The sequence below is a fragment of the Ixodes scapularis genome, unplaced genomic scaffold (assembly GCF_016920785.2).
Source record: "Ixodes scapularis isolate PalLabHiFi unplaced genomic scaffold, ASM1692078v2 PGA_scaffold5__190_contigs__length_132052651, whole genome shotgun sequence".
NCBI classification, from domain to species: domain Eukaryota; kingdom Metazoa; phylum Arthropoda; class Arachnida; order Ixodida; family Ixodidae; genus Ixodes; species Ixodes scapularis.
Genome location: NW_024609880.1, coordinates 128,778,604 through 128,803,827, shown reverse-complemented (window position 1 = coordinate 128,803,827; position 25,224 = coordinate 128,778,604). Strand labels below are relative to the sequence as shown.

At 49.1% G+C, this 25,224-nt stretch overlaps 1 protein-coding gene across 1 annotated transcript; it reads right to left on the bottom strand.

The window, feature by feature from the left end:
- Positions 1 to 445: 445 nt before the first annotated feature.
- LOC8050585 (alkaline phosphatase) lies at positions 446 to 21,252 on the bottom strand. The gene is made up of 8 exons (XM_040209506.2): positions 20,925 to 21,252; positions 17,241 to 17,575; positions 14,735 to 14,968; positions 13,231 to 13,429; positions 12,384 to 12,524; positions 10,433 to 10,624; positions 3,999 to 4,106; positions 446 to 743 (listed from the first exon to the last, which is right to left on the bottom strand). The coding sequence occupies exons 1-8, from the start codon at positions 21,049 to 21,051 to the stop codon at positions 532 to 534; spliced, it is 1,548 nt and encodes a 515-aa protein (XP_040065440.1). The 5' UTR covers positions 21,052 to 21,252; the 3' UTR covers positions 446 to 531.
- Between the last annotated feature and the right edge of the window lie 3,972 nt (positions 21,253 to 25,224).

Genomic DNA, 25,224 nt, shown 5'->3' with positions numbered 1-25,224 from the left:
TCTGGCAAAGGCCGCGGTGTGGCGCAGCATGTAAAGGACCGATGAGGGCCAATCAAGGAGACGCGTCCTCATTCGGGCACACGTTTGCAATGCCGCGCGAAGATTCTAAACCAAAACAGCACTCCTGCAGGGAGATGCGCGGTGCTTGGGCAAACTTGTCACCCTGACTGGCCTTGGTCAGACGAGTCGAAAGAAACCTGGCCGATGACGGCCGTACCAATACTACATGAAGGCCAAAGCACCCCACCTTCCCCTCCCAAACATCAACACTAGTGGGTATTCAAAAACATGGTAGCGCTTTAGACGAGGACAAAAAAGGATACTGGACAACACGGAACATCGTGTTGCCCTCGTCTCAAGCGCTGTTACGATGAAATCAGGCGCAGGCCCAGTTTTCTAAGTGGCATCGGCCGCACTCGTTGCTCCGGGTGAGCCCATTTCAAAGACCTTTCGAACAACAACCTTGTTCGGGCACATCTCTCTCCTTCCCCCGTGCTTCAGTCCACACACCCCTCACGCAGGCACTGGCCGTCATCTCGTCGGTGCACGGCGCGCGTGGCAGCCGTCTCCGGCAAACTGCCCTATGCAGGCCGCGTAGGCAAGCACGTGCGGAATGTACGTCTGGTCGTGCACGCCGGAGAAGAGGTGTGCCCAGGGGCCCGTCGCGTACACGGCCACGTCCTCGCCGGCGTGCGTCTCCAACCAAGCCGGAAAAGCCGCGTGCTGGACGTAGGACATCGATGCTAAAAAGGAAAAAAAGAAACAACACGATTACTAGAGTATAGACAAAGCTATACTTCGTCTCACCCTACGATGGACTAAAGGCAAACGCTACAGACCGCCAAATCTAATCACGAGCCACTTAGAAATTGTGCGGTATTTCGCTTCGATGCACGTATCGGCGCCCGCGTATCGGATCAGGGGACGGGTGGACAGTGGTGCGAATCAAAAAGCGCTGAGTGACTCAACAATTTTACATCGCAAAGCCGCGACATATAGACGCTTTACACACGCGCCAAATTACAGCCGCCATTGCTGACCTTCTCTTGTCTTACCGAGATGCCGAGCAACTGAAACGGTAGTTGACGATCCTCTATAAAGGCCGATGCTTAAGAAAAAGACACAGTTGAATCTAATGTGGCAATAACCTGGCATGCTATTGTAATGATGAAGTCAAATAAACTGAATAAGAGGAAACAAAAACTGAAGGTCAGTTATGGCGGCGTCCATGCACAGCTGCTGCAAAGCGTCTATAAGCTCTTTGCGGCGTCGACGCTATAGAAATGATGTGGCGCTTTTGGATCCGATCATTATTTGTCCACCTCTAATCAATGTTAAGCGTGTCAGAGTATATAGCGTCGAACGTGATTGGACCTGGCAGCCCCTGGCTTTGGCCTTTAGTTCATCGTAGGATGAGACAAGGTATAGAGAGAAGTTTCGTTTATTTACAGCGCCAACCTATGAACTCTGGCAATTGGTTTGGCACTGTAAATAAAGAAATAAATGCTCGAAAAAGATGTTGCGGCCGGTTGCACACAGCACTGTTTCCTGGAGCCTATTATGCGATAAATAATTGACAAACTTCGCCCGACGGCACGCTCGCTTTGCGCTCGACGTAGCAGCCACTTTTTCGCGGCATATTCATCACGGGAGTCCAGCCTTTAGGTTGCAATATATTGCGAAAGCATCGGCTCGCGTCGACAGTAACCGAGATATATAGGCTTTGAATGGACCGTGGCAATGTGTACAAGCAGTAGACAGACATGCAACATTCGAAGCGCTGATGTTTTGGCGACTGAAACGTGATGTAACGTAACAAGACGCAAAGAAACGCTCCGGTGTGAATAGGCCTTTAACCTGCAGAAGTGCTGATTCGCTAGTATGCGAAGAAAGAAATGGGGGAGTAAGGTTAAGAACTAAAAAATAAAACAAAGATAAACTAAGCAACAACAAATACTAGTCTTATTTACTTCAACGTTTAGATTATGTACAGTGAATGGACGCGTGTATTATTAAGCTAATGAATCCGAGCTTTCGTGGCCCTACGTCCATCTTCAGAAGTTCAAGAAGGGTCAAGAATTTGGTGCGCGGTACAATTTATTGATTTGTTCCGAGTTCCAGCATATCCTCACCGCTTTCCCTTGAGAGTCGTATGTTGTGTAACCGCATAACACATGGCTACTGTCTCGAATTAAAAAGCAAGAAGGGCACACAGGCGATGGGCGATTCTTCCTGGCCAATCAAATAGAAGTATTTCAACTAGTGTACTTTACGTTGAAACGCGGCTCATAGTAGGCCGTTGCAAGTGATCGCCTTGCGTGCGCTGCCATCCTTGCCTACTGGGTTGTGGAACGAGTTACGGGTATGCGCAATAGCCACGGAATCTTGGACTCCGCGCACGCAGCGTCTGATTTTCCGCATTTTGAAGCCTCTTGCGACGGCGTAGGATCGGATGCGCTGCAGCGGAGCCGGTCCGGAGCAGTCGCAAGAGGCTTAAAACCCGGTCTTGTCTCAGCTCTAAACATGAACCTAAACACCCAGGCCGATGCCATTTCCTTAGACTTCTATAAAGCGTTCGACCCCGTGCTGCATTCCCGTCTAATATCTAAGGCCTCATTCACACAGCCGACTTCTCGTCCCGTCCCGGCGCAAGCAACGTCGGCGCCATGCCTTAATCGGGACGCTGTGGAGGCGGTGGAGTGTTCGAACCACTGACCTCTATGACAATTGCTGGATCACGATTCCCGCTCCCGCGAGTGAAGCCACCGGACGGCCATCTTGCTCATAGAGAAATTGTGGTTTTGCTAGCGTTGCAGAGGCTGGCAGCAGCGTGCTGAAGACATGGTTTCTACTCGTTCGTTGTCATTCGCCGAAGAACTTTTCCAAGACTCTGTGTAAGCGTTGAGACTTGCCGTTGAGAACACGTGGAAATTTTTACGAAAGCGCAGTGCTACAGGAAAATGACACAACTCGTCGAAAGCAAGTTTCGCCGGTCTCGCGATGGGATCCAAGCTTCTTTGGCACGCCGAAGTGCTGCGTCTCTGTGCCTTCAAATATACATTAATGATCTTCCGCACTCACTAACGTCCTGTGTACGTCTTTTTGCTGACGATTGTGTACTGCTCAGAAAGATCAACAACCCTGACGACCGCTTACATCTCCAAACTGATATTGATCGGGTAGGTGCACAAAGGGCAAATTACCCTTAACCCAGCAAAATGTAAACTCGTTTTCTTCACCCGTAAACGCACAAATTCAGACTTCGCAAGCCTTTCGCAGCAACTTCAAGACCTCTATCCACCACTAGAGGAAACGAATGACCTCATTTTCCCCAGAGGCTCAGGAGCCCGCCAAAGACACCTTCAGATATTTTTTCTGCTATTTTTTTAAAGGATTCTGGACTATTAGGAAGACTTAAGTGTGACCAACACCAAAACAGCAAACTATAGTACCGTATATGGTTTTATGTGTGTGTGTGTTATGTGCATGTGTGACCATTAACCGTCAGCTTTTCTCCTCTTTTCTTCCCCTCTGCTTTCCTCTCCCTTATTTTCTTTCCCTGCTGTCATGACATTCCCCTCTATTTTCGGAGACGCCGACGATGGCCCGAAAAAATGAAGAGGACGCGTCCTCTTCACCTTTTCGGAATACCTACCTACCTATCTACCTTTCATTGTCGTTTCTTTACCCTAAAATATTATTTTTTAAACTTTTTTAAACGTTTATAATGAATAAAAATTGCGCATATATTCATTTGCATCGCTTTAAAAAAAAAGGTAATGTGACATCAGTTTTGGTTTCGCTTCCGGTTTAACTGTGTCTCATGACGCGCCCCTGAACTTGGTTTGTTACGCATATGTACCCTGTAACACCGGACAACTTAGTTATGCTCAATGACAGTTTGGAAATGCTAATGAAGTTTGTCTTAATGAGAGTTGAGAGCGCTAGTGTAACTAGGGTATTAGACGGCGTTTGATCGACTGGTAAGGCCAACTCACTGGTTTCGTCTTCTGTGAAGTTCGTCCGCTCCTTCCTGCTATTCGGGCCATTGCCGTACGCGAGGGATGTGAACGGCAGCTGGTCCACGTCCGAGTAGCCTGCTATGCCTACAAAGAAAGTGCGCGAGAGCGAGGAGACCATTGTAAACACCTTAATACGATGTATAAAATCGAAATTACTTAAGGATGAAGGCTCGTTCACACAGTTATGTCGATTGCGTTGCGCTGTGTTGCGTCGTGCAGGTCAGCACCTCCCCGTTAGCTCCTTCTAAGAGTCGCCATAGCAACAGCAAGACGCAAGCAGTCTTAACGCACTCAAACGCAACAGTGTGAATGAATAGTAATTTGCTCAGTCGCGTAAGGGTTATCGGCTACGCTGGTGCAAGAATGTAAAATTTGGCTAGGTACATAAAAAAAATAATAATAATAACCGCCTGAGACACAGGGACAGATAACAAGACGACACACCGAGCGCTACCAAACCAGTTTACCCGCCAAATTGTACGGGAAAACACATCAAGACCTCGCAATCATTTATTCATCAACAATATATCGACGCAAAATCAAGGCAATGTCCTCTCAACATCAGATCTCCGTATACATGACGCACGATCAGCGCAATGTCAATCGATCGCCATCGTCATATTGTCGAATAAGCAGCACAACTTTGGCTGCCAAAAAGCATCACTATCAATGATCGTCGCGCATATTTTTTTTTTTTTTTCAGATGGGGAGCACATGGGAATGTGTCCCAGCGTATGGCGAGAGTGCCCGACGGGGAGTTCCTGACAAGGACACGAACTCCCTTTTGGTTCCTGACATTGACAGGGTACGCGAGCATGCGATGTCTGTCAGGAACTCCCCCTCGAGTAATCTCGCCATACACTGCGACAAATGCCCAAATGCTCCCAAAAAGCAGCAAAAACAACAACAACAAAAAATATAGATATATATGAGAAAACTTAAAAAAAAAATCAGATAAATTTAATAACACAAGGGCGCGAGAACACACAGACTGCGCACTCGAAAAAAAAAAGGGAGGGGGGGGGGGGGGGGGGGGGGAGTAAAGGTTCTTCCTTCCAGGAGTGATGGTGGTTTTCCCGGCACTCCGTCGTCTCGCTCGGGTTTCGATGGAGCCGGGTGACCGTGGAGTGTCGTGCGGTGGTGCGGGGATCTGCCGTTCTCGCCAGTCAGGAGCCGGAGAACTCGATGGAGGTTTTTCGACAAATATATTTACAAAGAAGAACGAATATAGTACAAGGCTGTCACGCTGCTGCTGCCGCTCACGGCAGCCCGACGTCGACAAAAGCGCCTCAGCGCCAAATCCGTTGCCGCGCACGGCAACTTCTCTACCCCGCAGGATAAAGTACGCGGAGCCCTCGGGACCGCGGGAGAATAACGTCTTGCTCCGCGCACGGGCTCGTTCAGACTCAACTTTTCCGAAAAGGCGCACCGACATTCCGAAGGGAGGCCGGACCTCCCTCTCTCCCCCGAAGTCGCCGACATGGCCCTGACAAGGTCGCCTCCCCAATTACCTCGGCGGCAAGGGCGACCACCCGCGAACAGAGGTTTGTTTACTTCCCACGCGGGGAAATCTGCTTCCACTTTCGGGAGCTGGCCTCCGCTTGCCGCCAAAGGGAAAGACAAGACATCGGGCGCCTCCGAAGGACGCTTCGGGTGACCTCGCCGCCAATTCCCCGAGCTCTTTCGGCTAAGCCCCTTCGGCCATCCCTACACGTCCCCCCGAAAACTGCGCTAGGACTTCTGGACTAGCCAGCAGTTACAAAAACAGGATGGCCGAAAACCCAAAAAGAACACAAAAACAACCCGCTTAAACTGAAGCGAAAAATAAAACAACAAAACGCATGGCTAGAAATTACCAAGCCGGCCCCCTTAGCACCGAATGCTATATAAAAATTAGGAAAAAAAAAAAAGGACAATCCTTCTTACTACACTCCGTTTCTCAGCCGGCCTCTGAGGACCTGGATCGCTGGCAACAACGACACCTCTGGTTCCGCAAGAACTTCCGCAAACAAAAAACAAAAAAACATCAATAAATCACGGGAAACCAACAGTCAAGGGAAAACTGAAAACGCTTGGTGAACACTGAACAACGCTGAAACGTTCGATTACACAAAATAACCGCGGCAGCGATCGCCTTCCGACCCGCTTACGGTTGACAGCGTTCCCGTTTAGCTAGCGAAAAATAAAATATAGCCGCGCTTCTCTAGTACGACCTGCTAAATAAAGATTAAAATAGGGAGAACACTTATTTCTGCTTGTGGATACACAAACCTTGATCCCCCACTCAGCAAGACTCTGCGGACCTGTTTTGCTCGCACCAGCGACACCAAGAATGCTGCAAGCGTTGCCGTAAACAAAAAGACAACAAAACTCGAAAAGCGCGGCAAGCGCTACACAGCAAGTGTGAGTTCAATGGCACCTCGCAAGGGCCACGGCAGTGATCGCTTCCCCACATGCACGCCCGCTGACACCATGTGTATGAGCGCGACAAAGCGCTCCCCTGCCGCCATACAATCACCCCTTACTCGGGCACCTGTGTCGACTGTCACGAGGACAGCGTACCTCGCCAGAGCTTCATTCGGCCCACGAAGGCGTGCTCGGCTCGGCCTCTCCACGGAACCGCGTTCGGCAATCGCTTCGCAGACGTCAGGGAAAGGACCAGCTTTGCGCCCATGGCGCGCCATCGCCGTCCCCGTTCCAAGATTGTCGCCCCACGGCGATTCGTGCTCCTGCACCTGTACCTCCTCGCGCCGCCCGCTTGGTGGCACCCGCTGTGTCACACCCTCAACACAAGGCCCGTCGTGGTGACCCCGAAGTCCAATCTGAACAGCGGCAGTAGCCCCCCTCGCGACATCAGCATCCACCAGCCTCCCCAGTGCCGGGACCGACCCCTGGCTCTCCGGGAGCTCCTCCCTTCCAGCTGCCCGGACGCAGGAAGACCCTGGTTCGCAAGCGGCCCGATCGCCCTCAGACTTCACGGCAGTCTCCGGTCCTAATACGGCACGATCGGCCTCGAACCCTACGACAGTGTCCGGTTCCTGGAGAGCGCGATCGGCGTCGGACACCACGGCAGTCAGCGGTGCCAGTACGGCTAAATCGGCATCGAACCCTATGACCGTGTCCGGTCCCTGGAGAGCGCGATCGTCGTCGGACCCCCCGGCAGTCTCCGGTCCCAGCACGGGACGGTCGGCCTCGGACCCCACGACTGCCTGCGGTCCCGGTACGGCTCGATCGGCCTCGGACCCTACAGTATCCGCTTCCTGGAGGGCGCGATCGGCGTCGGGCCCCCCGGCAGTCTCCGGTCCCAGCACGGGACGGTCGGCCTCGGACCCCACGACTGCCTGCGGTCCCGGTACAGCTCGATCGGCCTCAAACCCTACTTCTTGGAGAGCGCGATCGGCGTTGGACTCCCCGCCGTCTCCGGTTCCTGAACGACACGATCGGCCCCGGACCCCACGGCTGCCTCCTGGTCGCCTCGCGCGTCCGGTTCTGTCTTCCTCACATAGCCAGCCTCGGGCGCCGTGTCTTCCGCTGCCCGAGGCTGCGTCTCCTCACGGCGCTGCCCGGGGAGCCGCGCTCTAGCTCTCCGCTCGTCCGCCCGGAGCTCTGCCTCTCGAACCTGCCGCTCCAGGTCCCTCGTTTTTTCCCTCGCAAGGGCTAACCGAACGCTCATCGGAACCGCTTCCTTATGCGACCCCTCGTCGCCTCCGTCCCTAGGGCTCCCCCTCCTACGCAAGCTACACTTCGTCGTGCAGCTAAGCGCGCGGGTGTCAGCCGGCGACGAAAGGGAAAGCGACCACGTACCTGGCGATGCTGCAGAGTCTACGATAGCCGCTGATGTCGCCGGCCCGCAGGTCCTCGGCGTCGATCACACCCCGGGGAGTCCGTTGTCTTGAGGCTCCCTCTCCGCCGTAGCAGGCGCCGACCTTGTCTCGTTGACAAGTCTCGCTGAGTTGGTCACCCTTGGTCGACTGAAGTTCGTCTTCCCGAATTGTCGAGTTGCTGCCTCTCAGTGCCGCCGCGCACCGCAGCAACACAGGCGTCGTCGTTTCCGCCCTTGAAGTCGTTGAAAGTGGCCGACGACGTCCACCATCCTGTCGACTGCGCCAGTAAAGGTTCTTCCTTCCAGGAGTGATGGTGGTTTTCCCGGCACTCCGTCGTCTCGCTCGGGTTTCGATGGAGCCGGGTGACCGTGGAGTGTCGTGAGGTGGTGCGGGGATCTGCCGTTCTCGCCAGTCAGGAGCCGGAGAACTCGATGGAGGTTTTTCGACAAATATATTTACAAAGAAGAACGAATATAGTACAAGGCTGTCACGCTGCTGCTGCCGCTCACGGCAGCCCGACGTCGACAAAAGCGCCTCAGCGCCAAATCCGTTGCCGCGCACGGCAACTTCTCTACCCCGCAGGATAAAGTACGCGGAGCCCTCGGGACCGCGGGAGAATAACGTCTTGCTCCGCGCACGGGCTCGTTCAGACTCAACTTTTCCGAAAAGGCACACCGACATTCCGAAGGGAGGCCGGACCTCCCTCTCTCCCCCGAAGTCGCCGACATGGCCCTGACAAGGTCGCCTCCCCAATTACCTCGGCGGCAAGGGCGACCACCCGCGAACAGAGGTTTGTTTACTTCCCACGCGGGGAAATCTGCTTCCACTTTCGGGAGCTGGCCTCCGCTTGCCGCCAAAGGGAAAGACAAGACATCGGGCACCTCCAAAGGACGCTTCGGGTGACCTCGCCGCCAATTCCCCGAGCTCTTTCGGCTAAGCCCCTTCGGCCATCCCTACAGGGGGGGTGTAGTTTTACACCCTGTTTGTCCCATATAAAGCACCCCAAAACTTCAGTCCAATGTAGAGCGCACCGACGTCGAACTGACTGCCCCAACGTTTGCGAGAGGGTTGATGACGGTGCGATATAACATAGGAAACAGCTAAAGTACGTATGAAAGTAAAAAAAAAAACAAGTTTTTTACTTAAACCTAAAAAACCCCAATAATTTTTTTTTTTTTTTTTTTTACAGTCAGTCGCACGCACATTGGCGATTTTAATAGGTTGTACAACTCGGCCAACAAGCCGCTCGTGAAGGTTGGTACCATCGGTTGAACGTAGTGCGTTGTACGTCGAACTGAAGTTTTGGGGTGCATTATATGGGACAAGCGGTTCTTAGAGCGCGTAAACGCACCGTCACCGCGCCCATCTAATCAAGAATATTGCATTCCTGTGCCAAGAGCCCCATGATACATAGTGCCTGTAAAGTGTGTGCTTTCAATAAACAATCCAGTTGGAAGTAGCGCTCGGGGTTGTCTTGTTCTCAGTCCCTGTCTTTGAGGCGCTTATTCTTCTGCCGTTTATGAAGTAGTCAATGGGCGCTGCAAAACCAAATTATTTGGGCATCTCCGGCGCACTCTCAAAAGCAGACGTTTATGAGAGACTTCGACACAAGTGCAAGCTTCTAAATGGCGTCATGGTCTGAACTGAATTTAACATTCCAAACAATGGCGTCGCCTGTACAAAACTTTCTAGTAGAATGGTATAAAAACACAATCTCTGTTTATTATACGAGTTTCGCAAGGCAAATGTCGACCCTATGAGCCTGCCAGTTTAATGATTAACTAAAAATGCATGACCCTGTGGAAATATGACATGAGGCTTAAAAGGAAGCACGTATTTCCACGAATAAAAAAACGAGTAAGCCGGTGTTAATCCAGAGTAGAGTCACAGAGATCGCTGCGACACGTCACGGCGAATTCGTTGGGCAGCGTCGTTGCGTTCACGCAGGAACAAAATGAACATCTGGCCGTTGGCTACATCTGGCGACGACGGCATGCATTTCGTTATCGGCTATTTCTTCCGGAGAGCGCGTCGGGTACTACAAAAACACTATACTGTCGAGACCGGTTATAACGAAGTCAGCGGGAATCAAAAATCACTTCGCTATATCCGCTATTTTGTTATAACTGACTTCGGATATAACGAAGTGCAAAAGGAAAATGGGAAATCCTGATTGCCTCGCTGTAGCCGCTATTTCGTTATAACCGAATTCATTATAACCGGTCTCGACAGTATATAAAGCGGGTTAACGCTGTGGCGTAGCTCTGGGGGTAACGTATCCGCTTCGCACGTAGCGCGGACTCGGGTTCCATGATAAAGCAAACTACACCGACTTGACATAAACAATAGGGACTTTTAACAAACCGTTATCCTTGAGGCGCAAACTTTAAATAATGCAGATTTGTAATCTTTTCATTTTACTTTTTTAGGCCGTTTATTTACAACACTAATATTTATTTGCCACGACCATGCTCTACGTTGGAAATATAAGACACTTCGAGGTTCTCCTCGATGGTCAGTACACATCACTATTCCGGAATCAAAAACGGGACGCAAGGTGTCAAGGTGGCACCTGTCGACACTCACCCAGAATGTTGTTGCCCCGCTTGGGATATCCTCCCATGGTGAAGGTGTGCGAGTGATCGGCGGTGACCACGATCAGCGAGTCCTCGGAGCCCAGTCGCCGCACAGTGTCCTCCACTGCGCGGTCAAACTCGAGCGCTTCCTCCATCGCCAACCCAGCACGAGTCACATGGTGGCCATGGTCGATGCGACCTCCTGTAAAAAAAGTATATAAATTATTAAATGACAAATTACCCGCGTCCGTGACACGAGCTAGAGACGCTAAAGCCGCAAATGACGGCTTAAAAAGGCGTGGCTGGCTTCGTTCGGGCTTCTTGATCCGTCCTCGCTGCTCTTATTAACAAGATGCACGGGCTTGACCAACCCGGCGTTTCTGCAAGGGACACTAAACCACTTTCTGCGATAGTCTATTTATGGTCACTATAAAAACTAGGGCTCTAAAAAAAAACAAAAAAAAAACATTACGGGCTACTCTCTCCGATAATATCTATGGTCGTAAGTCGATCCATGAGCTCCAAGCATCCTAAAAAATTAAAAAATTAAAAAAAAAGAAATAAACGTTTATGCCGTGGCCGATTTCTTCATTAAAAATTGGTATCAAAAGATCGGCACCGCGTGGCGCCACCGGACGAAGAAGGGCAGATCCTGCCTTCCGCGTCTGATGGCGCCATCTGAGTCAATCTTTTGATACCAATTTCTATATAAAAGAAAAAAAAAACAAATCGCCCGCGCATAAATAAATTTTTAGGAGGTTTTGATTTTATAGATTGAGTTATGCTCATAGACTTTCGTAAAAAGTGGTTTAGTGCCGCCCCTTTAAAGGGGCTGTGCAACGATTTTAACGTTGAAAAAAATTGCATCTTCTACTTTTGACATTGTTTATCTTGTCACAAAAGACAGAAACACGAATTCTTCCTTCAAAATGTTGCAATTCCGCCGCGTAATCTCGAGGCACAAATTACAATATTTCCCGATATGCAGCCGCGAGCGGCGGCCATGAGAACCACGTGGCGTGACTTCAAAAGGGAAGTTGTGGGAAAAAAAAAAAGAAGCAAGTTGTGCAACGACTTTTTTTAATAAAATTTAATTTTTCTATAAATTTTGTCGTTCAAACATAAGTATAAATGCGTCAAAAACCTGGTATCATCGACAAAACTTTAATTATATAGAGTTTCAGTGGCGCCATCTATCCTAGGCCCAGAAAACCGTGAGCTGTATCTGCTACCGCGAACAGCCGTCAGAAGCCAAAGGGGGGAGGGGGATGGCCGGACCCGGACGAGACTTTCCTCCTCTCGCCATGTTGATTGCGCTGCGCCAAGCTGCGCAAGCACGTGGTCACGTGGTTGCGGGCGGGTGAGTTCTCGCTGCTCACTGATGGCTCTAGAGAGAGAGCTTCACCGGTACCCCGCGCGACCCCCATTGACGTCACAGCACACGTGACTCGGAAGATGATGAAGGAGTTCAGAGGTGCCGAAAACCTCAATCTTTGTCCATTTTTTTTCTTTTTTTTTTCATAAAAACTAGAACTTGCAGGCAAAAACGGTTTTTGTTCTTTACTTCAGAAGGGTCGAAACACCCACCCCCACAATTTTTAAGCAAGGCACTGAGATCGTTGCACAGCTCCTTTCACAACTTCGCAACTTTCACGACTTATAGGTGCTGTAGAACAGCATCACAAGGTTGGGTGACGCGTCAGTAATTCTAATCTTTTGAAATACGAGCGATATAAGAGTCCTTCCTTATACTGCCACGTCGGGAAGGTTTAGGTAAGCACCTTTATTCCGTGGCCGATCATACTGGAGCTATAGAAAGTGCGAGTCTCACTCCGCGGCGCTACCATCGCTGAAACTTGCGAAAATAAAACCTTCGCGATTCCGGGTGCTTCGAGAGGCCCAATGGGTGTGCAACGCTTTCGATGGTATGTCTGTCTGTCTCCCACCACGCTTCCACATACCTTCGACGAGAAGAACGAACCCGGACGGAGATCTCAGCAGAATGTCCAGCGCCACCTTCGTCATCTCGGGGAGGGTGGGCTTGGTTGTGTCCGGGTCACTCCTCTCCGGCACGTACGGCAGGTGGTCCTTGTCGAAGAGACCTGGCACACAAGAAGATCGAGGGACTCAAAACCAAGTCCCATATGGCGTGGCCGCTTCTATTTGCGAACAATGCCCCAAAACAATGGCTAAAAATGGTTTCGTAAAGCGGAAAGTCGATCATTGAATATTGAATTAATTATTTTATCAATTTAATCAAGCATCCATTCAATCATTCGTTAGTTTAGTCCTTTATGAATTCAATTGAACAACGATTAGTTTAATAGTTCAATCGTTAATTCGATGATTCTAACATTCATTCAATAATTAATTTATTCCGTATTTTATTCATTTAATCAATCATTTACTCATAGAATAAATAAATCATTCATTCATTCGATAATTCATTAAATCAATTATTCATTCGCGGAGGGGGGGGGGGGTAGCTTTTTGTGACAATAATAATAAGTGACCGGAAGTCTATCAACCCCCATTTCTCCACTATCTATGTATGACGAGGGCATCCTCTACCAACAGGTTTAACTTCGCCAAGTGTGAGGGTGCACGGGGTATTTCTATTTTCTGGGGTAATGAGGATGTAAAGCGATACACACGGGCAAAAAAAATCAATACAAGAAGAGTCGGGTAATTCGTCTATATTTACGCGAATGCAGCGCGAAAGCTACACCACCATTGGCGATACTGCTAGTAAACAAAAACAGTAACTCATTTTTCTTTTCATTTCCAAGCATGGCGCCGCGACCTTACCGAGCAGGTACCCGGTCCTCTCGGGTTTGACAGCGAGTAGCTGCTGTCGTGTCCAAACGAAGCTGGCGTTGGTCGAGTCCTTCTTGGAGTCCTTCCAGCTCTGGATGAGGTTGAGGCCGTCGGCTCGATCCCCGGGTTGACCCTCTTCGTCTTTCATGGACTTGTCCAGGAACATGCCCCGACCGCCGCCCAGGATAACCTGTCGTCAGAAGCGTGCATTGCTCAGTTATTCCTAGTTCTATTATTAGTTACAGCTTGAGTTCTATTCTAGGACGTGAAGTCTCTACAGCACCTCGTTTCGTCTTAGGTTTGCTGGTCTTTAAAAACGGCAGTGAGACACTTCTTTCCTTCTTCTTAATAGTTTTCTATTGGCGAATGGAACCAACTGTCTTCAGAGGTTGTAGAAATGATGGACAACGTTTTTTTTCTTTTTTCTCACCGCTTTTCTTTTTTTTTTTTTTTTTTTCTCACCGCAATGCGAAAAGTTCTTTGTTTTTGAGTATCCTTTTTTCGTGCTTTTCTTGAGTGCTTGCTTTACGCTTTCTGAGATGCTCTTTTTTTTTTTTTTTTTTTCTCCTGCTGTAGTCAATAACTTTGATGCCTCATCAAGCAGCTGCGTTTGACTACGTTTTGTTAACTGTGTTCTAAATTTTACTCGAGTATAGGTCCGAATTACTTCCACGGGTTACATTACGCGATAAAGAGATAAATACACTTTTTGTGACTATGTAGCCTCAAACGTCAAGGTACAAAATATTCGCTTAAAGTGAAATGGAGTCCATTTGGAACACGGCCCAAGTGTTACAACTTAAAGTCATTGCTACTTCCATGCTTCCTGTGCTGTGTGTCAAGCAACTCCCTGCATTAACAACCAAGCTTCACGCGAGGCACAGATGCTCCTCCGCGAAACACCACCTCTAAGTAACACACAATACGTTCAGTATTTTGAGTTATCCCTATGTCGACAACTTCTTTTGCCATAGCAATGTTTGTCTGTCACCTTTTTTCGGTTTCTCCTAATATATTGCCAAGATTCCTTCCCAGTCTCAAGGTATAAACATCCTGGATAATGTTTGTTCGCGTGTGTCATTGAGGATTACAAATAAATATTAGCTTTTCTGCTTATGTAGAGCGTAAGTTCGTCTGCTTCTTGCACAGGGGTTGCGGTGATGTCTGAACGCCGAGTTCTTATTGGCTGCCGATAATAATCCCTGGAGAAGGGGAACAAGAGGGACAAAGGACGAACACAAATCTCCAAACACAGCTAGGTTGCATTATATTATCATCTTATTAGCTGATTAAAACAAATAGTGGGTAGATCTCAAGGCATCTAGCACAGCTTTCAATGAAAGCCAATCAGAGCTCGGCGTTGTTCTGACGTCACTGAAACTTACGCGCAAGAAGCAGACGACTTGCTTTCCGTATAGAAAGAAGTCCGAGCGTTTATGTCTCCGAGAGACATGTCCGCGAAAAGGCGGTAGCAGGCGTGGGTCTGGTCTAATACCTTGAACTGTGAGCCCGGCGTATTGTGGACGAGCTGGTAGGCGATGTCCTTGGCGGCGCAGCCGTCGGGCACGGACGACTGCCACTTGCGGTAGCCTGCGTGGGCGTAACTGGCCGCCGGGGTGGCGTCCGTGATCCGGGTGGTGGTCACCACGCCCGTCCACAGGCCAGCCGCCTGGGCCCACTGCATGATGCTCGGCAGGTGCGTGCTCGGGTCGCTGTGGCAGTCTCCGCTCTGGAAGAGGAGATTCGGATCACTTAGATCGGCGCCTATGCCGACCGGGGAATGAAGTCTGGCTCAAAAGTTTGGCTCAACTCGGGCAGAGGTTTCGGAATTCTGATAAGGCTCGCGGCAGGTCAAGGGCGGTCCGAACCAAACAGGAAAGCGGGTCCCGGCGCCCGAAACATAGATATTTATTTTCAAGTGGTGTGACGACACAGGTGACGTATTGCGGGTTCCGCTGGCCCAGGGAGTTACTTCAACGTCTGGCGTATCAGCTGGTTGCGGTGAGCACCGAACACATACCGAGACTCTAGGGTTTGGAGCGTTTGCAAGCTGGCCTCTGATCGCAGCCACCTTGCTTATGGCGTGTGTTGACCATCTGATAGTCAAGTCTGGGTGGTTGGATGTGAATCTGTACCCTTCGTAATGTGCGGTAGCTCGCGCCACCTAGTCGAAGTCTAAAAACAAAAACATACAATTACTCCTGCCATTTCAAGCGAATTTTCTCTCCCTATAGGAAGTATTCACTGGTGGCCATAGCTGTGTGTACGACTGCTGAGCGCGTGCTGATGGCGAGCTTCCACAGTTCTTTTGTAACGTGCATTCCGCACCCTCAAGATTGCCCGTCTTAGCAGCCTATTAATGTGGGCTCGTTCAGAGCATGCGCTCTAGACATCACCCACAAATATGGCGCCCAGTGAATACTCCTTATAACTATCAGCTGTTAACCCCTCCCCCCTTCTCCCAACTAACGATGATCGTCCGGCCTCTGGCTGTGACTCCCAAGTTAGTATTTCTTTTTTCGCAAGTCTAGCTCTCTCTCTCGCTCTCTCTCTCTCTCTCTCTCTCGGCGTCACCAGGATGACTTTTGGGGGATCGAGCAAAAACACTGAAAACATTACCTTCGCTACGTATTCCCTGTTGTGTAACTATTTTGTATTTTTCACTGTTATTTTCCGTGTTTACTTTCCTTTGTAATGCCTCTGGCCCTGAGGGTAAAATAAATAAATAAATAAATAAATAAATATTTCAGTCTCTTTTCGAATGAAGTCGTCTGCTCAGCCTCATCCCTAGTGTGCAGGTATAAAAATGTAGGCTTTCAATTTCGGTTTGTCCATTTTGTGTTTCAAATGTCGATACTACTACTACTAATAATAATTGCCTTTTCCTTTTTTTATGTGTCCACAAACAGCTCATGGCCTTATATAAGGTACACAACATACTTTCGGACTCAACAGAGGAGAGCAAACACATCAAAATAAAACTACAAAGAAGAAAATCTGTTTAATGCAAAACGCGATGGATGGATTGATGTCCACTTTGGGGTACGGCTGTACCCTTTATATCGGGCGATAGCCTTCGCCACCTCGCCTAGAAACTAAATAAAAAAAGTATGACTCTTCTCTTTGCCCTTCTAAGCCAATTCACTTCCCCTCTACAATTTCGCAACTATCACCAGGCGGTGTGGGATATGACCGAAATGACCTTCGGGATTGGATCACCCCCCCGAAAAAAACTAAAAACGTCACCTCCGCCTCTTTTTTCCGACGAGGGAGTCTCCAATTTTCCTCTGGTCAAACCTAGTCGGCGCTACCCCAGCACCGGACCCACTGGGAGTCAGGGTTGAGACTTTGGGCCGGAGTCACGTCGGAGGGAGTCCCAATTTTCCTCCGTTCTACCTGTTCCCAGTTGTGTCAGTTAGTTGTACATCATTCAATTCTCGCTAGATGATTTCCACCAGTCTTACAATCTCTCCTCTGGTGCCCATCAAAATATTTTATATCCAGAGTGGCCAGACTAGCTTTTAAAACGCGGCGGCTGTTATATTTTTAATGCTCGTTTTTCCGTCATTCGTCGAAGACAAGGCAGTTGGCACGAGAAACGGTAAGTGGTAGCGGAAGGCGACGAAGTGCTGGGACCCGATCCCTGTCAACAAACTTTCAGAAACAACCACGACGAACCCCACTTCTTCCGTCTTTGAATACTGTATACAAAACTTTCCTTTAACTTCGGTATCTCTCTGCTACTCGTACACGTGCATAGACCATTGAAAAAGATCGCCTTCTGTGCGCCTCCACATTTTTGCCTCCCGGGCTGTGCAGCGCGTACTGGACAAGCGCCGTAACTCTCTGCAGCGGAATATCAGACGCCGCGCATCCGTCTACGGCCGCGGAATTTATCGACCGGCTGATAAGCGCTGGAAAGGTGCATAGGTCCCGTACTCTAACCCGACTGCCGTTATCCGCCACCGTTATCGCCAAAAAGATTAGCTCCCCAGCCTCACCCGTATTCTGGAGTCTACGCCCAGCGTCTCGTAGTTGGCCTTGACCCCGCACAGGTAGGCCGTGGCAGTGTTGGCAGAGTCCGACGTCTGCACGTTCAGCCCGTACGTCCTGGACAGGGACACGTGCGGGAAGGCGTCCCAGGACAGGACGCTCTCCTCGCCGCTGGCCTTGCGCTGCTTCTGTCCCTTGTAGATGCGGGCCGCGGTCACCGTGGACAGCCCCATGCCGTCCCCCAGGAAGATGACCACCCGCTTCGCCAGGCCGGTGCCGTGCTGGAGCTTGAGGCGAGCCTCGATATCGGACATGCCCTGGTCGAACCAGAAGCTCGACTTCGCTGCGTGAGATCGTAAATCATGCAGGTGACACGCTCTTCGCTGCAGTATGGGCCTCAAGCGTGTTCCAAGCACGCTTCATACACGCCTCGAGGATTCCTATCGTTTCATCGCAACACGATTTTTTGGACAGCTTTTCATGCAGACGGGTTTTATAAATACACGGTTCGTCGACATTGTACATTTCATGGAAGCTCTTTCTGTGGAGACATGCCCCTGCGACGTTTCGTCAACATCTTTTTTTTTTTTTTTTTTTTTCTAAGCTGCAGTAAGTTACTGCGTGATCCTCTGAGGCGTGTTACCCAGGCCTCCAAGCCTCCGCCCCCCCCCCCCCCCCCCTCTCCCTCAGGTAAACCGGGCGAGACAAAGTTTTTTTGCGAAAACAGAAGGGTCGTGTTCGACGAAACGTTGTGAAGTCTGCCGATAGAACGGATGCGGGAAGCCTTTCGATAAAATAAACTGTCGATGAAACGTCGTTCGACGAACTGATTGTCACCAATGTTTCGAACATGTATGCAGACAATTTCTGTGTGATCAACGTGACCGTCATAAAAGGAAGGCCTCAAATAGTTTGTGCAGACTGCTTTTTGTATGACGTCTGCAGTTCGTCAGCATTCGATGGTTTCTCGTGGACTAGGAAAACAAAAAGACTGTTTGCGTCAAAAAGAAGAGACGTTCGAATGAACGCGCGTGACAGAGCCATATGGGCGTACGACCTAACACAGCGTGCTAGAGAAAACGTTTATCAGTAAGCTGGAAAAGTTGTGGTTACTTCCCAGCAAATACTTGCTACTCTTCTTTTTTAGGGAGCGCGTTGGTATTGCCTACAATTTTTCGCGAAAGAGTTAAACATGTCCTTTATATAACTCATTCGCAAAAGATTGTATGAAATACTTGGTGTTGCTTTTGTCGTTTCTTTGTATTCGTAGCAGACTTCGTGGGATTACTAAGCTGTAACTCTCAAAAACAAGGTGCATTGTAAAAATATATATATATATATATATATATATATATATATATATCTGGTCATAAGAGTACTTTTAGGGGTTATACGGTTAGTCCGTTATTTGTACCCAAAGGGTTATTTTAAGCACGCCCTAAAGGGTTCTTCGTGAAAAACCTCTAAGGGGTTTTACACGAAGCTCCTTTTGGTGCGAAAGAGTTCCTCATCGCCCTGTTAGTCAAGCACTTTCGCCAAGGCGATAGTGCTTGAGGCAGCAACCGTTCTTCACGAGCTAAAAAGGTTCTTTGGGCGATCGAAGAACCTTTCAAGAATGTATATTTTTTAGAGCGTGGCAGACGCAAACCAGACGTTTTGACTGTTTCTGTACTGTTGTAACCTGCGCAACTTAATATTAAATAAAGACTTGCATTCATCAGCGGAAATTGATTGACTGGTTGATGATAAGCCTTTGCAATACGTTTCGGTGTTTGAAGTTTCAGCTCACACAACTGCTGAAACCCAGCAATACGTCGAGTTGTTAATGTCCGCGCATACTGTACTCGTATTGATTGAGGGGGGGGGGGGGGGGGGTTAATGGCGCATCAGCATATGAGGCTAAAATGTGGTACCCAAGTTGAGAGTTGAGGCTAAGGCCAAGGCCCTTTCATGCAGGTGGCATCATCAGATTCTCTAAACCTGGCTCCTAGCCTTAAGTATTCCCAAGCCATGAATTAGAAAATGTTTTATTTTCAGGTGGGGTACCTGTTGCCCTCGGAACTCGTCATTGGCTACAGGGGGAGGGGAAGGAGGGATTGGGGCTAAATGTAAATATCAAGTCCGGCGGACTTGATGAACCCTGTCCGCGAGTCTAAAATTGCTTTTCTGTGCTCGGGGGTGCCGTCTGGAAGAACCCATTCCTTTAGGCAGGATGGTCTTTCTTGTGGCCGTAGAGCATCAAAGCTAGTTTCCGCTTGATGTCACTTTTGGGACAATCCTAGATTATGTTGTTGATGTCTGCCAATATTTGACAGTGATCGCACATGTCAGTTTCGGCATCTTCCCCGTTATTGCTTTTTCGGAATTTATACTTCAAGGCCAAATGACGTTAATTCCCAAGCCAAACGACGTTAATTTCATTTTCTTTTTCTTTGGTTCACGGTTTGGCCGCCAGGCCGTGCCAGTTCTTTCTGCACAGATTGAACCATCGTTCACATCTTCGCTAGGTGGCGTGGTCTCCTTTAGACTGTATCCTCCAATGAACCTTTTTCGAGTAAGTTTCTGCGCATGCGTACACCCTCTCCTTAGGCCTATCTTCCCGCTGTCGCCATTTTCGCGGGGCACCGTCCCGCACGACCAACGTTTTCAGCATCTATCTTCGCGCGTCTGTTTTGACGCTTCGTTTTTTAGTATCGATAGTAGAAGGAAAAAAGAACTGAAAACTGATACAACAACACGATGCCAATGTGTTTTGGCGGGCGAAGGCACGTTGGGCTGCTTTTCATTTGTGGTTCGCAGACGACTCCCCAGACGGCGCTCGTTACTCGAAAAAGGTAGAGTGCCTTCACGCGCGCTTTTGCTTGAGTGGTGACATCTCAGCCATTTTTCCGCCCAATCGTATTTTTATGCATTTTGAAGCGCGCGCAATCTGGTGTCACTGAGCTCGAGCGTGTAGCTTTAGCTAATGCATAGACGCAATTTTACCGCCCAAATCACGCACCGAGTGCGCGAGAGCGTCACGCACTGGCACATTCAGGGCAACAATGGATGTCTTCACCCTCAGACAGACAGACATGTAGGCACCCTAGAAAAAGGTCCTTTGGTATATATGTGCGTCATTTCCGCCTTCCGCCAGCTAGCGTTTTGCTTCAGTATACTGTGATTAGCACGGTCCCATCGCACGCAGGTTATTATACCATGCACTTTTGTAATGTTCAAGTAGAAGAAACGGTTGAGGTGCTGGCGCTCGTGCCAACTGCCACAGGCTGACCACCGATATGCTCGTAGCTCTCAAACTTCGAGGAGCGCCACTTGCCCCGAAAATAAAACATTTTAGGTCGCCTTTCGGTACGCAACACTCAAACAATATGAAGAAGAAAAAAACACTTAAAAAATGACTACAGCATATTTTTTATCGCTCTGATAGCGCGAGCTGCACTCTGACTTTGTTGATTTAACTGTTTCTTTATTAAACGGGTTGTCTCGCTTGCGACGACAGACGCTGACAAACGCTGGTATATGACCATGACTCATGTCTGATCGGTTGCTACAGAAACGCCAAACAGCCGGTTTATGGCGGCATTGCATGGCCGCGTGTTGGAGACGTGCTCGCTCCCTCGGGCCGACACGGACGAGCATACACGCGTAATTTCTTCGCCAAGCCTTCGACCCACGACGTGCCTTCCACTCACCTTCCTTTTCCGCGTCAGGAACGGGAAAGAAAGATAGTCCTTCGCCGCCATCGGTCGCAGAACCAAGGAACAGGACTAGAGCGAAGAACACCGGTCCCACGGCGGCCATACCCGATGCCCCAAGCATAGCCGGCTGCACTCGGATTAGCAGACGACGCGTCTGGACGAGGCGAGGCGTATCGCGTCTGTATCGTTTTGATGGGCGGGCGAGGCTGAAAGCCCAGACACCGCCTCACAGACTTTGTTCGTTGCTACTTCCAATCCTCTCTCTCTTTCTTGCCGTCCTTGGAAGCGGTGCTACCGTGCTTCCGTGTGTGTTTCTGCGGATTGTGGCGCCCTCGCTCACGCGATTCGAGAAACGCCGCTCTGATGTGTCCCTATCTCCACTCCGCAGTTTTATCACAACTTTTGACTGGGCTTGTTTTTTCGTATTAGACACGATTAAAATAGCGCGAACTCGACAAGGACAAACACGTGCCTTGGGCTCCTTTTAGCTGTGGCCGCGTTTACATTGGACAAACGTGTCGGTGTTTCAATGACAGAGCGCGCGAGCACAATCTGTCGGTACGAAGCAATTTGGGTGGTCATCTTACTGAGCACGTTAAACGATCTGGGTGTAAACCGCTTTTAAATTTGACCGAGTTCATAAAGAGAGCAAAGGACAAGACAGAGAGGGAAATTATAGAGGCGTTTTTTATCGAAAAAGCGGGAGACAAGTGCGTCAGCATGCCGTCGGTGTGTCTCATTGAGAAAGAATTATCCTTTCTTGATGGTTCTTTCTGAAGATAGGTACGTGGTAGACGCGTAATCTAAATGTATAACTATTTTTGTGTTCTTTTTTTTATGTTCGCAGGCGATGGTATGTATTGCTTGGTTGGATGAGGCAATACACTTAGTTCGAAGTCAGCGCCAGTCCTGTCGTACGTGTGCCTTTTTGTCCTTGTCAAGTTCGCGCTATTTTAATGATGCCAGTTTTATCAGTTCCTATTATAGGTGCCTCTAGGTTGCGCAGCAGGTATCAAAGGCCATGCGCTCCGCTGTTGGCATTTTATTCGGTCCCGATAGTAGGCCCGTACCATACGAAAGACGAAGGCAGTTTTTAACGGCCGGCGGTAAATTGTCTGTATATATATATATATATATATATATATATATATATATATATATATATATATATATTTATTTGCATACTCTCAAGGCCCGGAGGCATTACAGAGAGGAGTGGTACTATACAGTATACTGTATAGTACCTCTCAATACTCTGACTGACTGAAGTCTGTGGCTTCAGTGATGGCAGCAATGAAGGCAGGGAGATGGTTCCAATCGTTAGAAGTTCTTGGAATGAAGGAGTCAAAGTGTATGTTTGTTCGACATGATGGAGTCCCCACCTTAAGCTGATGGTCAGTGCGAGACGATATGTAGAATGCACGAAGATATAACTGTTCTCGAAGAAGCGGGTTATGATGATAAATTTTGCGGAATAGGCATAGGAAAAGCATCTAATCCAGCCCAAAACGTTAGGGTCAATATTTAACTTACTAAGCTGAAAAAGAAGTAAATCGTGTGAGACAGTGTCGAAAGCCATAGAGAAGTCTAAAAATATACAGTCAACAATATCGCCAGAATCAATAAAACGAAACAGGTCATTAGTAAATGATAATAGCTGCGTTTCACAGGAAAATGATTTGCGGAACCCATGCTGACAGTCAGCGAAAAACGAGTTGGATTCAAGAAATGCGAAAAGGTGAGAGTAAATTATATGTTCAAGGCGCTTACAGGGCACGCTAGTTAATAAAATGGGTCTGTAGTTCAAGGGAGAGCTTGTATTACCTGATTTATGCAAAGGAACCACCTTCCCTACCTTCCAATCACTTGGTAAGGTGCAGGAATGTAAGGACTGGGAAAAAATTTCGCAAAGAATTAAAGATGAGTAGGTCGCTGTACTTTTCAAAAACTTCGAGTTGATACCATCAATTCCTGCAGAAGAGGAAACCTTAAGTTCCGAATTAAGCACTCCACACCAAATGAGTCAACAGAGATAGGAAACATCGGCAAAAAAAGAGCGTTAGAAAAAGTAGGGTAACTAGTTGGCGTAACGCGAGAAAAAAACGAGGCAAACACGTCATTTAAAACGGTGCAACAATCATTTTGAGCGATGGGATCATTACTTTCGTCACAAAGTTCAATCTTATCGGACCTATTGCCGCCGACCACATTCCAGAATTTCCGAGGAGTATCTCTGAGAAAGGAAAACAGTGTAATCTGATAAAATTGTTCCTTAGCCTGTGCGACAGCTTGTTTGTACTCGGTATCAGCAGTGTCATAGGCGCACCAACGCTGAGGAGTGTTCGCTATCTTTGCGCGCCGAAATAGCCGTTTCTTTTTGTTTAGCAAACGCCTAAGGCGCGGATTAAACCAAGGAACCCGCGGAGGATTCGTAATCTATACTTCGTCCCACCTTATGTCCGAGCGCGGACGATGTTATGAGCCGAAGGACCAATCAAACAGTGCAAGAAGCGCAACGTCATGGCGTGCTTTTTGCGCTTGATAGGAGCACTCACAGAGAGACGCCGAATACCGGCTGGTCCTATCAACTGCAGAGAGCACGTCATGACGTTGTGCCTCTATCGCTGTTTGATTGGCCCTTCGGCTCATAACATCAGTCGCGCTCGGACCCCAGCTGAAATGAAGTATAACTGCAACTCGGCGCAATTCTGCTGATCGAGGCGACTCAGTATAGTACTGCATATCGCGCATGCACGTATTCGTGTCAAGCGCGAACGTGCCTGGTACTGTCTTTCTTATCTCGACGAGCGATAACGCTGCCGGTGTAACAAAAACTCTCCTTGCGTGCAGGGGCCCTAATCTGGACACTTGGCGAGAAAGACGGCGAGAAATCCGGAGGCTATGATTGGCCGGCGCCAAGGTCAAGTGCGGCGTCGGCCAATCACAGCCGCCTGATTTCTCGCCGACCTTTTCGCCACGTGTCCAGATCAGGGCCCCTGACATTTTTCTTCGCTGCGCTGTGGATGACTCACGCCCAGCTGCTCTGTTCTGAGTCTTCGTCGTTTTAGAGCGCAGCTCTTAGGCGCCCGTTCCCGGCTTGAGCGGCGTCGCCGTCGCCGTCGCCGTCGCCGTCGCCGTTGGCGTCGCCGTCGGCGTCGCCGTCGGCGTCGCCGTCGGCGTAACCGCGCGGTGCATTATGGGTAAATTTCCCCGCTAAATCTAGCGGGAAAATTTCCCCGCTAAATCTAGCAGAAAACTTTCCCCGCTAGATTTAGCGGAAAAATTTTCCCGCTAAATCTAGTGGAACAATTTCCCCGCTAAATTTAGCGTAAAAATTTCCCGCTAGATCTAGCGGAAAATTTGCCCCGCTAAATCTAGGGGAAACAATTTCCCTGCTAAATCTAGCGGAAAACATTTCCCCGTTAAATCTAGCGGAAAAATTTCCCCGCTAAATCTAGCGGAAAGATTTCCCTGCTAAATCTAGCGGAAAATTTTCCCCGCTAAATCTAGCGGAAAAAATTTCCCCGCTAAATCTAGCGGAAAAAATTTCCCCGCTAAATCTAGCGGAAAAACTTTCCCCGCTAAATCTAGCGGAAAGATTTCCCCGCTAAATCTAGCGGAAAAATTACCCCGCTTAATCTAGCGGAAAAACTTTCCCCGCTAAATCTAGCGGAAAAATTTCCCCGCTAAATCTAGCGGAAAAAATTTCCCCGCTAAATCTAGCGGAAAAACTTTCCCCGCTAAATCTAGCGGAAAGATTTCCCCGCTAAATCTAGCGGAAAAATTACCCCGCTTAATCTAGCGGAAAAACTTTCCCCGCTAAATCTAGCGGAAAAATTTCCCCGCTAAATTTAGCGGAAAAAATTCGCCGCTAAATCTAGCGGAAAAAGTTTGGTCACGTGACCCGGGGGGTCACGTGACCTGGGGAGTCACGTGACACCCCGAGGTCATGTGATCCCCTCCCGAGGTCCGAGGGGGGCATGTGACTGCCCCCACGTGACCCCACCAATGTCACGTGCCCTCGGGGGGGGGTCACGTGACCCCCTCCCCCCCCGAGAACACATGGCCCTCAGTACCCTTCCCTCCTCCTGAAGAGCTGCGCTCCAATTCGGCGTTACAGCGAGTGGTAAACGGCTTTCACTTTTTTTTTATTTTTTTAGTCGTCGAAAAAACAATGCAATGGGTATAGACCGTTCCATTAGGGTCATAGCAGAGAGGGTAAAGGAGAAAAAAAAATGCACTCCCCCTCTCACCCCGCATCTCGTCCGCTCCGCCGAGTGGGCTGTAGCTAGCG